The sequence below is a fragment of the Neolamprologus multifasciatus genome, chromosome 6 (assembly GCF_963576455.1).
Source record: "Neolamprologus multifasciatus chromosome 6, fNeoMul1.2, whole genome shotgun sequence".
Lineage (NCBI taxonomy): Eukaryota > Metazoa > Chordata > Actinopteri > Cichliformes > Cichlidae > Neolamprologus > Neolamprologus multifasciatus.
In genome coordinates this window covers 8706388-8722714 of record NC_140444.1, presented here as the reverse complement: position 1 = coordinate 8722714, position 16327 = coordinate 8706388, and the positions used below count along the sequence as shown (strand labels likewise).

The window sequence follows — 16327 nt, the reverse complement described above, 5'->3', positions numbered from 1 at the left end:
CGTTACATCAAATAGAGCTGTTCATTTTGAGTGATTAGACAAACTAATGGTATGGTTGCTTGAGCTTTAACATCAACAGGCTCGGTATGTTGGATCAATAGTAATTGTTGATCACGATGTCGCAGTTGTAAGCCACAACTCTGTGAGGGTTTTACTTTCCTCATCACTCATTCTTGTGATGTGTCTAATCAAATTTAAGTTTAATAATCAGTGTGTAAGTGGATCAAACAGCTGTATGCTATGTAAAAGGTGTTGCTTTTAGAGCAAAAAACAAGACAAAGTTAGTGACTTGCTAATAAACACTGTCAAGTATTTGACTGCACCATGGCTAAAATAAGCTGAAATTAGAGGGATGCCTCCCATGGTGTAGTTGTTAGGGCATTCAAAGTTGTTGGTTCAATTCCAGCCAGAGACAAAAATCTGCCCTTAGAAATATTTTGGAAGAGGATCTAGTAGAAAAAGTCTGCCAATTCAAACATGCAGAGCTACCTTCTGTGGTCAGCCCTTGTGGCAAGTACCTGAAAGTAGCCCCCAAATATGCTAGATTTTCTTTTTATTAGAGTTGAAAAAAAGTATAGAAATAAGTCTGTGTAAATGTTTGCTAATGTTAGATATAACTTTTAGACTTAACGGTGTTCTCTAGTTTTTTTCACTCTCCCTTAATGCTCAAAATTAGTCAGTTAAGGCAAGAACAGGTAGGAATATGAAGGCTAATCATAATCATAATTATGTGAGATTGCCAGGCACCTTTATCATAAAACATCTGACTGGGAAATGTGAATTTTTCAGAACGCTTCTCTTAAAGAGGTGTATATCACAGCCACAGGGAAACTCAAGGCTAAACATCTAGTGGAAAATTGAACGGATTGTCCTCTTCTTCTCTCTACAGTAAACTAACCAACAGAGAGAGCCTTGTATTCTGAGTCACCACTGGTGGATGGACTGCAGCTTCATCTCATGGTCAGTTTGCAATGCTGGGGCCAGTATACAGTCACCCAAGTAAATTACAGTCTTCAGTGGATTTAATGAAATAATCTGAGAGTACATTCTGCACATAATTTAAAAATGTTACATAATATCTTTACATATATAACATAAAACTATTCTCATCCCCTAAATGATTTAGGGCACAGCAAGGCATTTATTGTAATGCAGGCAGGAAGTGCACATAAATGTTCTAATATAAAATAAATATACAAAACAAAGAAATGTGCATATATATTATATTATATATATATATACCATATGACTAATAACTTTTAAAGGAGAATGATCATTTTTAATGAAAGGTCTGTTCATGTAAACAAAGGAAATTCAATGGCTGTGTGTCAATTAAACTAGGACGTATCAGAATTTGCATTTCCTGGGTTTGACCCAAAAGAACCAACAGAAAATGTAAAATCTAAAACAGTTTGGATGTGTTGTAGTGAGTGGCCGCCCATAGGTGTGCTGTAATCCATGTTGGATGGTGTAATGAAGCCCCGATACATTCATCTCCCTGTGATTGGCTGATTGACTGAGCACATTTACTGAGTGTGGTAGCACTTCCTACTGAGCCCACTGAGCCCAGTGGGTAGGCCACTGCTGAAATTCAACACTCAATGAACTTGATTTCAAGATTAGTTTGGATTCGGCTTTAAGTTTTTGCACCCTGTTACATAGTACTCAGCCCTACTTTTGTTATTTTTTGATTTTATTGACTCATAGGTGAAGGTTTGTGACTGCTTTTAGTGATATATTGCATTTATTCTATAACAGGACCAGGTCTTAACCGTGGTAGCGTGAATGTAATCCTACTGTAGAAACGGAGCATAACCAAACTGCAGGTGTAGGTGTAGGTGAAGTATCGGGCTGTGTATCTACAAGAGAAGCTTTCTATCTCTGTTACTCAGAGATAGAAGAGCCAGTAGAGCTCAGGAAGCGTATTTAACACCCATCTCTGAATCACTCCGAAGAGTTCAACTGAAAGTTTGATTGGTATAAAAATATTCGCTCCTCAGAGTGGTACATGAGAGTTATTTGTGAAGCTTCCTACACAAACTCTCAGCGAGCGAATCTCCTTTTAAGTGTGAATGACATCATCAGTGCCAGATTCTCTTTCTTTTTTCTTAGTCTGAATGTAAATGGTAATTAGGAACAGTAGGTGCAGAGTTTGATGCAGGCTTCTGTTCTGGTTACTCGTCACCATTACAGAGCTTTGGATTCATGGATTCATTTCTAAGGTGTACGTACGCCTTAAGAAATGGTTTTATGTGAGTGATTAAGTGACCTATCCAAGATGAGTCACCAGTCTGAGGAGAACCTTTTGAAATTAGGCTATGAAATTACTGAATATGTGTGTCACTGGAGTGAAATAAACCCAAACACAGTTGCTAGAGAATCAGTGACACTGTAGGCGTTGTCACTGGAACTCAAATGGCAAGATTTCCTTTCTTCATATTAACCCATCATAATACCTTACCTAACTAGCTGTATCACATGTTAATTCAATTCAATTCAATTCAGTTTTATTTAACCAGCGCCAAATCACAACAACGGTAGCCTCAAGGCGCTTTATATTGTAAGGTAGAGCCTACAATGATACATACAGAGAAAAACCCAACAATCATATGACCCCCTATGAGCAAGCACTTTGGCGACAGTGGGAAGGAAAAACTTCCTTTTAACAGGAAGAAACCTCAGGGAGGGGCGGGGCCATCTGCTGCAGCCGAATGGGGAGAGAGAAGGAAAACAGGATAAAAGACATGCTGTGGAAGAGAGCCAGAGGGGTAAAGCTAAACTATAAAGCCATTAAAGATATGTCCTTCTTTGGGAAAATGCTAATCATTTGAGCATTTCAATGTCACTTCTAGTTGTTTTGAAATGTATTTAAATTTTCCTAATTTTGAAGCCATTCTGGAACAATAACAGAAACTTTTTGTGTAGTTATGTAGCAGCATTGTCTAAAAATTGACTTATAATTTAATGGTTATGTGGACATTTAAAAAAAAAAAAACAATATGTAAAAAAAATAATAATCAGTCAAATCTGATCCGATAACAAAAAAACAAAAAAAAGTTTAAAATGTTTGCTAATTTTGCTGTTTTAAAAGCTTTGAGTGCTTTCTTTCACTTTCACTTTGGTTGTCTCTAGTGGGGTTTTTTTTCTCTCATGAGTGAGATGTTAAAAGCAATAAGCTGCATGTAAATTTAAGATAATAATAATAATAACAAACTGGTGCCATTTGCATGAATATTCGCCACCTGCTGATTGTTAGGACAGCTCCACTCTCCAAACACGGGCATTTTTCACATAAGTCATTTTGGCATGTCACAGCAGGGAAAGCACAGCTGTAAAAGAATAAAATTATCGATGACTGAATTCTATTCAGCTTCCTCAGTTCCAGGCTCCTAGTATTCTTCATGCTGGGTCACTGTTGTGACTTACTGGAACACTTGAATAGATCTGAGCCATTTTTAATGTTTTTAGCAACACCTACGCTTTTTCTACAATGGCAAGTCAAAATGCCTGCTGTGTATAAAAAGGCCTGTTAGAGGAGATATTATTACTTTCTTTCTGTCATTTATAAAAAACCTGGGAACCATGGAGCGTTTTAGAAGAGAGAAAGAAAGTGCAAGACAGAGAGAGAGGCCAAAGAGAGGCTTCCTCAGAAATACTGTACACGTCAAAATAAAAGAAACTACCAATGAATTGAAGGATGGGAAAATAGTTTCATCTTGAAGCTATCAAAAGGTTAGAAAAGCCTTAGTAAGATGGTGAATCCTGCTCTCAGTCTATTCTGAAATGTTAATTATGTTGCTGGTATGAAGGAAGAACGTTAGAGAGAGCGAGAGACTCATTAAATCCATGGCAGAAGGTGTGCTACAGTAACCAGTCAATGAGCACTTCTCTTCCACACAGTAACAATTAAAAAAAAATGTAATTTTCCTATTGGGTCCCAGCTGGGCTGCAGCAAATGTAGTGCAAAGGAGATAATCTTTCTAAAACCCAGAAAGGCCCTAAAAAATTCCACTGGGGTGCATTAGATAAAAGCTGCCAGTGTCTGACAAGAACCCCTTTAAGGCTTACTAATACGGCTGTTTTCTGCCTTCTAATGATAATGACATCGGCCATTTCAAACATTTGCAGGTAGCTATTTGGTCATTACCTGAATTCCTTTAAAAGATGAAAAATGAGACTTCAGTTCCTCTCACGGAGAGTGAACAGCAGAGACAGCCGTACAGATGCCGGGAGCATCCTCTGCTGCCGGAAAGCTCGCCGAGTTTCACCACACGGTGGCCCTGTGTCTCCTTCTCGACGCTTCTCCTCGCCTCAGCCGCCGTAAAACCGAGACTCCCTCCCTCCTTCTCCACCACGACCGCCACCTCCTCCTCCTCCTCGTCCTCCCTCTACTTCCACTCTTTCCTCCCGTCGCGCTGCGCAGAGCCACAGACGGTCCTCCAGCTCCGTGCAGCCCGGTGCGAAGATGGTCGGCGGCTTGTGTGCTCGCAGGCTGGCCCGACGGTCGCGGTCCGCGCTCATAGCTGCCCTCACGGTGCTGCTGGTGCAGACGCTGATTGTGTGGAACTTCAGCACCCTCGACTCCGGGGAAGAAAGAGAAAACGGAGGGTCAAACGTGCGGGAGAAGAGGGACCGGGTCGCGGGCAACAAAGCCGCTGGCAGCCACTATTTCCAGCACGGGGACAAGCAGCGGCAGCATCTCCCTCCGCCTGGGAGAGGGGGGTCTCGCCACACACAGCAGCCGGTAAGACAGAGGCGCTGCCGATGTATTCATATCGTATCCCCCGCGAAAAAAAGACTGTCTCGCCGGGAATGAATGGGGTTGGCAGGCAGGTCAAACATCTCCACGCACACGGCAGGGCCCAAATGAGTGTTTGAATTGTTGTCAGTAGAGCAAAGGCTGTCTCGCAAGGAAATGATAGGATGTCAGATGCAAAGCGAGCCCTTTTTTTTTACTCTACCAGTGCTGGGATGCTCGCTTTGGTCTGGAGCCACACTGCACCGTTTGAACGTCCGTTTAAATGAACGCACTCGTGTCCAGACTTCAGTTTGAAATGCCAAAGCTGAGTATGAAATCTGGAGTCAGCCCGCACACACGCTGCTCTCTCCAGTGTGGAATAATAGCACAGAGGGGTAAATCCTTCTCTAAATAAGGCTGTTTTAATAGCAGAGTCAGTGGCTGAGGTTGTAGCCTATACCTGTCATGCTCTGTTTGGTATTTCAAGTCAACTACAGTTGCTGCATGGCTCAGCAGCACTGTCTCAGCAGGCCAAATAGAAACATAACCTAATTTGCAAAGTAGTGTTGGAGTGTACAGAGAGCCTGTTTGTGAAAACAGGAACAGTTTTATTGGTAGTGGCAGCGTGAATCACAAAGCACAAGACAGACGTGGAGACGAAACAAACTCCCAGACCAGCATAATGAACATCTTGAAAACAATATGAATAAATCAATAATGCTAAATCAAGTTAAGTTATTGCCTGTGGGAGTGTACCCATTTACAGTCATTTAGAGAATCTAATTTCACATTTGACTCTTTGAAAATCTTTTTAAAAAACTGGCTTCTACAAATCAAAATATTTATTTGCAGGTTCCACAAAATGACATTTTTTGCCAGAGGCTAACACACCGAACGGTTCCTCTTTTTTTCCCCTTTTTTACACAGTCCTTCCACACATTGTTTGATGAATTTTCACAACCTGATGTATCAGATTACATTCTCGAAAACCGAGCTTCTGACTGGGGTTGTTGTCAAGCAGTTAGGTTGCCCTGAAAAAGTTGGACACCGTTGTTCCTGGCAAGTGTGCAGTAGTTTCCCTTCATAAAGCTGCCAGTCATTCATGTGTAGCCCACTCCTCATCCACCATGCAACCAGTAGATAACAGGCTTTGATGTAGTTTGATACACTGTGCGACAGCCAGTCTCTCAGAGCCGTGCACTGTATCATCTGTCTCCTCTGCAGATTTTCTAGTGATTCACTCGCTTCATGTGGTGGGACACTGAGTTCCACCTGCCGGCATCTCCGCAATGCAAAGTCACGCCAAAGCAAGGTTATATTTGAGTCAGTATTCTATTTTTTGACAGAGAATCCTCCAATGAAATATCCCTGCATTACTCCTGTGTAGACACTGCTCCTTCTTAGTGAGTTTATCTTCTAACGCTTTATGGTTTTATATCTATATTAATCTGTTGTACATGTATGACATAAGAGTAACAGTTGGGTGTCAAGACCTTTATTTTCCTCGCTGCTTTAAAAACAATCTGCCAGATGTATATGACTGTTAAAGCACATACAGTCAGCCTGTATCCAGTCAGTACAGCCTATGAGCGCACTTGCTCCATGCCTGTCGGATTTCTGCTTGCTCTCTCCACTTTGGTGCCCCCCCCCCCCCCCCCCCCCCTCCCCGGATTCATAAATTCAACTGGTGCTCTCGGCCACATACACTGGTTAATCGCTGCATTTTTTTTTTTTTTTTTTTTTGCCTTGTGGCTGGTTTGTGTGTGTGTGTTTTGTGTATGTGGCTTGGCATGGCAGAGTTGTCCAGCCTAAGGCTGATGCATAAGCGCCTGCTAACTGATGCTATATGAGTCACCACATCAGAGAGAGGGGATAGCAGCACTTTGATCCAGAATAGAATGAGCCACAAGCTACAGTATGACAATAGAAGAATTTCTATATGTGATAACTTGTGTTGGATGGAAACATTATGCATAGCTTTGGATGTGTCCTCCCAGCAGGCAGGAGCTACAGTTGTCATTAGTGGTTGTTTCCTGTCGTGTCTCTTCAGGGAAATTCTGCTCGAGAGTGTAGACATTTTCTTTTCTAGTCCAACAGACGCCGCGGCTTTCCCTCACAAATAACTGGATTTAATCACGAGTGATATTTTGTCAGCTCTGAATTTGTCTTTTCACGCACGCCGTGGCTACCTGTTAAAGATTCATGACCAAAAAGTTCTGCACGTATTAATTAGTCTGTCTTGTTTTGCCTGACATCGGTTTATTACAAGAATTAGTATCATGATTATTATTAATAGGTGCTTATTAAGGCGGTGCTGGTGATAGATGTGAAAAACTGTTAATGTGCCAGAATTAAACCAATCTACCTTCAGCGGCAGGCTGAGGAAAGCTCTGAAAAGAGTCTGGCTTCACATCTGGTCGTCAGCGGTTTCTTTCCATCTGCCGCACTAGTCATATACTATCATGATCTCCATGTGCCCAGCGGGTGTCTACCTCACACATGTTGTAAAGAGTTTTCCCATTAGTCATGGTAATACATGTAACATTACCACTGATGTACACTTTTTCCATTGTGCTGAGTTTTCCTGATGGTTTCCAATAGCAAATATGGCATTACAAACCATCTGGAGATGTCTTTTTACTGTTTTTTCAACATGTTTCCACAGTGTGGTGATGACATATGATGTTCTTAACCTCAAATTATTATAAATTTTATTGTAATATAAAGATGTTCAATACAGTTTTTCTCACAGAGACGCATTTAGCTTTGGTGTATATCCAATTTCTTCAAAGAAGCAAAAAACAGCAGATATGTTAATCAAATTGTTTGTGATTGACAAGGCCTTGTTAGTTCTGAGTCGGAGCAAAACACAAGTTTTGCTCTCAAATTAGGGAAAAAATTTTGGGAGGAAGCTTCCGATTGCTGTCCCGTGAGCTCTATCTCTAGGTGTTCACATCCTTGGCCACACTTTGCTTGGATATAAATATTTTATTGTCATTAAAATGGATTTAAAGAGTGTCAGAATTAACATCATCAAGTTTAAAATGGAAACATTTTTTCTCTAGTCATGCTGGGACCAACGTTCATCTTGCCATCATCATCATCAACTTTATTTATAAAGCACTTTAAAAACAACCACAGCTGACACAAAGTGCTGTACATTGGAACTGTAAAATAAAATTACATAAGATATAAGTAAAAACCAAATAAAATAAGAGTGAAATCATTAAATAACTACTTCAATTAAAAGAGAAACTAAGTCTCGCTGAGGTTAAAAGCCAAGGAATAAAAGTGGGTTTTAAGACGTGATTTAAAAGTGGACAGTGAAGGGGCCTCTCTAACGTGCATGGGCAAATTATTCCATAATTTTGGAGCCACAATAGAGAAGGCCCTGTCCCCTCTGGACACCTGCTTACTGAACCTGAAATTTTTTGAGTGCAACGTCTTCAAAACATCTTCCCTGCCCTGTCCCCATCATGCACACCGCCTCACATGTACGCCTTAGATTTGTCATATTTAGGAGCTTTAAGCCATTGTTGCTACCATCTATCCTCCAACTACCACCAGCACAACCAACACTGTGTCCGTGATCACAGTGCTGACTCACACTGACACACATACACACCAGCACGCTCAACAAACACCCAAAATGTTGTGTGCGTTCAGGGAAACACTTCACCACAAACACCCACATGCACTTAGAAATTTATAGCTACACACAGAGTGTGCGTCATTTTTTTTGTTTTCAAATTTCCCTTTTTGAATGTACATATACATGTAGTGCTGTAGTTTAAAGAGCAGACAGGATAAATGATTGCATTTGTGCTAATGTTGTCTATATTTATGAGCAAATGTTCATTTTATTTTCCAAGAAATGTCCACTGCTTGTTCTTTTTGTGCCCCCTTCTGCTAGCAAACACTGGAAAATAATGATAAAAAGCTTTTTAAAAAGTGTAACATGAAAGAGCAGCTCAGATTTACACCACGGTGAAACAAATAATAGATTTAGATACAGCCGCTCACCTAACTGACAGTAATGTTGGCTTAAATCCCCCCCAAGGGAAGCAGTAAAGAACTGGCAAGTCTGCAGAGGTAGTTAAAGATTAGGCTGTGTGCTGTGTTTACATTCATTCACATGTTAATTGTCATTCATGCAAACTTGATTTTTGACTGTGACACTTCGGGCATGGACTGTAAATCACTGTGAAGTAATACAAAAGTCTGCTATTTTATGACGTTTTTGATAATTATTTTACGGCCGAAATATTCACTTGTCCTTCCCTGAAAGTCTTTTGTTCACTTTGTGATAAAAGCTGCTTGTTCACCTTCTTCCATTTTTAAATTCAGTGCTTTCTCACGTTGCCTTCCTGGCGGTATCACTTGCCCCGGTGCTACTTCGTGCACCAGTCACTGTCAGTGCTGGGTTTTGTATCCTGTCAAAGCCATTTTCACAGTGGTAATTGGCAGTTAAATTGGCACTCCCCTAAAGTAAATCGTTGTAGAGTGCGAGCTATTCTGTTTTAACCAGACCTTTGAACGTACATAATTACAGTCCATGAAGATGCACTGTGTGATTTAAAAATTCAAACGTCTCAATCATTACATCAATAAAGTGTTATTTTGTTAAACCTGTAATGAGGCAAAAGTAAAGCACAGCCTGCCCGTCAGTGCATCCAACTGTGTGCTTTTACACACAGGGAGTTTCTTTTTTTTTAAGTGCCTTTAGTCACAGAGAGAGGTGGGAACATATTCAGATCTAAGGGAGGAAGTGTGCACCTCAGACTTGAAAGAGACACATCGAAAACCCAAGACACTTTGATGTTGAAGTGTAATTTGTATACGTGACACCGGTGCTTCTTCCAGCAACGGAAAAAAACATTTTATCATTATCATAATGCAATACTCTTAAAACCCTGTCATGTTATTTCACTAAGCTGAGCCTACTAAAATGCAAAAATGTCAGTGTCAGTGTGGCATCCTAAAACTTTGATTATGTGCTCTGTAGCATGGAGACTGAAAGTTTCATAGAATCCACAGCACAGATATTTCCCTGTTTAACACTTCCTAGCACACATTATGCATGTATTGGAAGGTTTTTCAGTGTAATCAGTTTGCAGCATTCGCTCCCTTGTCTTCCTCTTCTCCACTGACATTGTGCAAAGGAGGAACAGCCATTTAACTATTCAACAGGTGTCACAGCATGAGAAACATACTTATCAGGAGCAGAACACAGAGAAGAATGACTCACACAGTCCTGTCAGTCATCTTGACTCTTGCTTAGGAGATGAGCATCAAGCGTCTTCCATTAATTAATTATTGAACAGTTCAAAGGGATAACAACATCATGAAATTAGCTCACTGTCTGGTAGGTTTCTACTATAGTTTACAAAAAAACCCAGAATCAGCAGCAATAATTATGATAATTGTTTAATAGATCAACAAATTTATGCAAGTGCATTTCTTTTATTTATTTTCATTTTCTCAAATATAAGAGTAAGAAGGATGTTTCTTTTGTTCTGTTGGTTGGAGATGATGGTCGATCTCCATGCAAGATGACGACGCTGACATTTTATTCAATCAACAGTTAATGAAAAATCGAACTGATGAGATTAACGTCTGTAATGACAAGGCAGATGCTTATCAGACAAGCTTCGCAGCTTTTTCCTTAATGGCTCTGTTTTGCTGGACAATAGGAATGAGAATCTAAATGTTATTCTCCCGTTTACCGAAAAACTGTCAAACGTGTCACTCCAAAATCGGGCTGAATTTTGGGGAGTCCGTGAGGGTTAACACCAACTGCGGTAAACCCCTGAGAACTATATACCTGTCATTGATATTTTTTTTTTATATTACATTTGCATCTGCAAGTTATTAGTTAGTTAGCTAATGGGTGGCATAGTAATAACTATAACTACAGCAATGACATGAAGTCATTGACAAAGGGGACCTGGCTTTTGCCCTAGAAAGTCCAAAACTATGGACAACCTGCCTCTTATTTATTTATTTTTTATTCACTTTTTATTTTTTAATTATTCCTGTGTATATATATTTCTGTGAACCTTATAATCAAGTTGTTTTTGTTTTTTTTAACTATAACAATTCAAGCTCATGCATTTTCTCAGCTGCATGAAAGCTAAATATAAACTGGATTTACTGTCAGTCCATTTCTACATGTGCTACCCAGCTATCTGTTGTTTACACAACTGCTTCCCAAGTGTTTTTATAGTACCTCAGCTAACTTTTACATTTTTAAAAAAAAATATATGGGAGTTGTTGATGTTGCATCAAGTCAAGCGCACTTAAATCCATATGTATTACTGTACACTCCATCAGGTTGTTCTTTTGCTGATAGTTCCTTTTTCCTGCAGTGCACACACAAAAAGTGTGAACTTCCTCCAAAAGCTATTTGAACTGCAAAAGCTTTCTCCAGTCCTAAAGTGCTTTGTGAGTCTTTGGGTCCTGTGTAGATGCCGTTGTGTTGGTTATGCTTGTTCACTCATTTATGCAGGTTTTCCCATAAATTTGAAAGGGATAAAGTTGAAAGAAAATCAGCTTTGGTATCTCTCAGTGCACTCTCAGAGTAATGTGCCAACACATTAGACTCTGTATATGGATGTGTTTCTGTGTGTGATGTGCTCTGCTTGATGCCTTTGTTTGCCTCATCTGTAAAACTGCACAATCAAAGCTCATAACTACTGTTCATGGTGCTTCCGCCACGTCAAGTCAAATAAAGCTCACTATTATCACTCATTACAGCTCTGCGTCAAACTGACATTTGCACACACAGAAATCACTACACACCACAACTTCAGACCAGCCAACTCTCCTGCCTCAGTGTGACATACCCCACCCCACCCCTCCGTCACCCACCCCGCCCTTCATCCTCCCATCATCCGTTGCCTGTCGTTACAGATGGTTTCATTCCACAACACATTAATAACGCATCATCCAGATGAATAAAGCTATAAAATACGTGGCGTTGCCAATAATCCCACAGGTAAGAGGCTTAGCAGACAGCCTTGAGGGAGGGAGAGACAGAGAGACAGAGAGACGAACTTTGGGGGGGGGGGGGGGGGGGGTGAAATTAGATTTATCTAAAGTCGGGTATCCATGTTAATATTTAGCACACGCAGTTTAAAGGCTGAATATAAATGCACACATACACGCACAAACACTGGTTTGGACTATAGCCTCGCCATATGGAGGGCTTATTATGCCAGTTTTGTTTTTTTTTTTAAATCTTGCTGTTTTTGAGTTTCAGGGTTATCCCTTTAAAAAGATCGTTTATTTTTTGTGTAAACAGTAAAGAGATGAATGCCACCCACTGAAAAACTCAGATTACATATTTTTTTAAAAACAATGAACAAAAGCACTGCTTAGAAAAATTTTGTTTTGAGAAAACTGAATTTAAAAGTCCCCGAAACTTTTTATATAACTCGTTTTCTTATAAGAAATATCAGTCTGACAAAGCTAGATGTTTGAAGCTCAGTTAAACAAAAGTAATACATATTGCCATGCACAGTAATCAGAGATTAGCGAAACTCAAGCGGAGTCCTGTTGATTTTTATTTATTAACGCTTAATAAATTACAAAGTCTCGTGAGAGTCTTAGATGTAACTGAGAAATATTCTGCCAATTTTTTTACACGATCATGGTTGATTGGCAATTTGCTGATTAATAAAAAGAGGTGTGAGCATCTCTGAAGCAATGCTGTCTGAGATAATAAACTCGATAATGACATACTGAGGTCATAAGCGCTATCTTAGTCTTTCTGATTTGATGTTAAAAAGCCTATTTTACATTTAGTTCGAAGAAAATTGGCCATTAAAAGACTAAACGCTGTGAGAAATTATCACCCACTATTTTTTTTTTATATATAAAAATCATCTCTGCCACCGATGCACACAAACTGTTTGAGTTCAGTTTTTGATTGATTTAACAACTCATTTCTGCAACGCTGCAGCTGGTTTCTGCTAAAACACAAACTCCAGTAATCTTTATCTTTTTTCTAAAGGAACATACAGTAAGTGATTTGCTTTCCTCCTGGTGTAGGCTGTCAAGTAGGGAGATTTTACATGATGAGAAACTGCAGGTCAGATTTTCTGTACTGGCACTCACGTCTCTTTTCTTGCTGATGTTTTGGCCTTGATGACATTGCACACTGCATATGTAGCATCTCTGTTGGATACCCTGCAGCATCCACCATGAATGAGCTTTTGCTGTGGCTCATTAAACAGTATGGAGATTGTTCCTCTTTTAACCCTAATGGTCACATCTTACTTAAGATGACAGTCTTGTCAATGAGGAAGCACATGACAGACTGTCCACTTCCCTTAAATCGTTGCAGCAACGTGCAACACACTGGTCCACATGCAAAATGCAAATACATTAACATGTAATCACGCCCAAACGTACTAATGACACTGACAATGAGCCAGCGCCTTGCTATTTCCTCCTCAACATGCCATACACTAATCTCCATGTACTGTGTTATTGTAGTAAGACAGAGGGAGGCAGGATGACAGAAAGAGAAAAGAGCACATGGCGGTGTGGTGAAGACACAGGGTAAAGACATGATGGCTGGGTAGAGATAGGGCTATCCGGTCTGTCAGGGAAAGCTTTTGTCCTTCCAGTCCCGTAGAGCAAGAGAAGAAGAACTGACAGCAGTGCTTTTATTCCTCTTCCTCCTCCTCTTTTTTTTTTCTTCTTCTCACAACTGGAGCCCTAATGCCAACAGCCCAGAAGACTTGTCTGCGTGATTAAGAGGGAAAGTCAGAGGGGAAAGAAAAGAGAGATAGAGACATGCAGAGAAAGAAAGACAGATATGTAAGACAGAAGAAAGCTGGAAGAAGAAATGTTGGATGGAAAAAAGAAAAGATAAACGTCTCATCCCTTCTACAAATCCGTTGTCGACTCAAATCCCAGCGTAATCCTCTGGGGAACCCGGTTTGGTTTGAAGGCTTGTTAGTGTAGCTTGAGTCCCACTGGCATAGACTTCTGTGGTTGGAGACCGTTTCTGGAAACTAACCTGAGCCCAAATAGTCTCCACTCCTTCAGGGTTCAAGTCTGTAATTTGTCTTTCTGTTGGTAAAATCTTAGATTTAGTGGAAATCTGGTGCCAAGACAGTGATCAGCAGGTTTTATCAACCGTAAATATATAATAAGAGCTCTGATTTGGGATTAGACTGAGGAAGACGTTTGAAAGAATAATCTCAGCTTGATGTTTCAACACAACTGACTTGGTGTGACTCCACTGGTTTACTTCTACACTCTGACTGATAAGTTGTTCCATTAGGATATTTCTTTGTATTAACCATGGATAAAATTCTAGCATGCAAGCTCCATGCATGCAATGGGGCAGTCACCTACCTGGTTTACTTTAAATAATAAAAATGCAAGCAGGTGAATATTAAAGAACAACATCACATTATTTGCAAAATAATGCAAATGTATGATTTAAATTCACCTATAAGTATCAGTATAATATGTATCTATTCATGTATTCTCCCACTTGTGGGGGAGCTGGAGCCTATACCAACTGTTGTAGGGCCAAAGGTAGGGTACATTCCAGACAGATCGCTAATTTGTGGCAGAGACAGAAACAGATAAGACAAAAATAAAGACAGATAACCCTTCAGACCTTCATTCAATTTAGAATGACCAATTAATCGAACCTCCTGCATGTCTTTGGACTGTGGGAGAAAGCACAAGCACCCACAAAGAATCCACGCAGACATTGGGAGAACATGCAAACTCCACACAAAATGGATGGAAACCAAGGACTTCTTGCTATGAGGCAATAGTGCACCACAACACTGTGCTTCCTACCCCAAAACATTTTTTTTTGCTCTTGAATGCTTGACAAACAAAGACACAAATGACAGGATAAGAAACACAAAGCTAAGCAAGCCAGAGTAATTAGGACACAATTAGGGAATTCGAGAAATGAATGAGACAAAGACAGGAAGTATTATGATTAACAAAATAAAACAGGAAATGCCAAACGCAGTAACAAACAGCACACTTTGAAGCAGGAAGACAGAAAACTGGAATGGCCAGAATGGTTAAAGACTAAGAAACCTGAAGGAGGAGAACTATAAAATCAACACAAGATCATAAACATAACAAAAACCAAACTAGGACTATTATTTGTGTTAGTTTTTTCTCCTCATGAGTGTCCCAGTTTAAGCTTGAGTTTGGTCTCCAACAGCTCCCAAGGTAAATACCATTTCCTGTTTAACTGCATTGACCAGCTAGTTATGCTTTGGCCCGTGGCAGGTTGCAGGTAGAGTCATACATTCAACAGAGCTGAAACCTGAAAACCTGCTGTGTTTGGAAATCAAGTTGACTGTATCAAGCAGTCAAGAATAAAAATAGTTGAAAAATAGTCAAATATGGTGTGATGGGGGTAACTGAGTCACATTTAGCCACAAATTGGAGAACAGTCATTACAAAGCCGAGGGATTAAAAAACAGTTAAAGGCATTTGAAAAGGAGTTAAATCTAGATATGAAAGTCTGTAGTAATTAAGTACAAGAACAAGTAATACTAAAAATTTAAATTAAAATCCATAAAGGAGTTGCTGGATGGTCAAATGTTTGGTTGAAGCCCTAGTTGTATTAATTCAACAATATTCTGAACATTATTCAGATTGCACAAAGCGGTTTAATTAATCTCTTACAAATACATATTTATAAGAGCAGCATTAAAGATTCATTAAGGATATGTTAGATTAAAATGAATGTGGTCAGATTACGCCAACATAAAGCGGTTATCTCCTGTGATAAAATCGTAAAGTGCGGCGATGTTTGAAAGAACAAATCATAACCGTGATCATGACATGTTATGCGGAGAGTTTATTGCCAAGGTCATATTAAGTAATCCCTCACCATGAAGTCAATTGCACCAGTTCAGCTGCAGCTGCCCTTGCTGTCGGGTACCCACTGTACAGGAAATTGTCAGGTACACTAGAGACAGCAGGGATGCACCAGTAGATGCAAACACCTACATAAAATGCCTACATGTGCATACGCACTCCCACACACTCTTCAGTGTCCCTTCTGTGCTAAAGGCACGCAACAGCAGAATGCATGAAATCATTAAAATGGTCTCTGTCCTGAATCACAAAAAACACTCACACATGCAATCTGCCTCTCACAGACGTACACACCCCTACTGCATGGACACAAAGGTTTTCATCATTCTGCTTTCTCCCTTGGCTCATGCATAACATACACACACTTTGGGAGTAAATAAAATTATAAAGCGCCACCTGAATAGCTGCTCTTCAGTATTCATATTAAAGCACCGGGAACAGCCGGAGAGCTGGTACCCATTACTGAACAGGTGTTTTCTCCATCAGCAGCGCATTTAGATCCTGTCTGTCCTTCCTGCCTGCTTCCACTCTGCCGAACACTTTAAGTGCAGAGCTCATGAGATTTCGACGCAGACGCTCCCATATTTTTACCATTCTCCTTAAATACTCGCTCGGTCTCTTCATACCACTCTTTCACTCCCCGGTCGTCCTCTCCTGCCTCCTCTTCTTCTCCCTTCTCAAGTGGGGATGTCTTACCGCGCTGCTGAGTCGTTC

The 16327-nt window shown here is 40.2% G+C and overlaps 1 protein-coding gene and 1 long non-coding RNA gene across 2 annotated transcripts in view; one reads left to right on the top strand and one right to left on the bottom strand.

Moving 5' to 3' along the window:
- The window catches only part of LOC146516337 (uncharacterized), a 45482-nt gene extending 41226 nt beyond the window's left edge, over positions 1-4256 (bottom strand). Inside the window, exon 1 of the long non-coding RNA XR_014874740.1 lies at positions 4148-4256. This is a non-coding gene — a long non-coding RNA (uncharacterized LOC146516337). The remainder of the gene's footprint in view (positions 1-4147) is intronic.
- Positions 4257-4331: 75 nt separating this feature from the next.
- xylt1 (xylosyltransferase I) overlaps positions 4332-16327 on the top strand; it is an 82126-nt gene continuing 70130 nt past the window's right edge. The window contains exon 1 of the mRNA XM_085164139.1: positions 4332-4744. Coding sequence (XP_085020265.1) covers positions 4466-4744 — 279 coding nt within the window. The 5' untranslated portion in view covers positions 4332-4465. The remainder of the gene's footprint in view (positions 4745-16327) is intronic.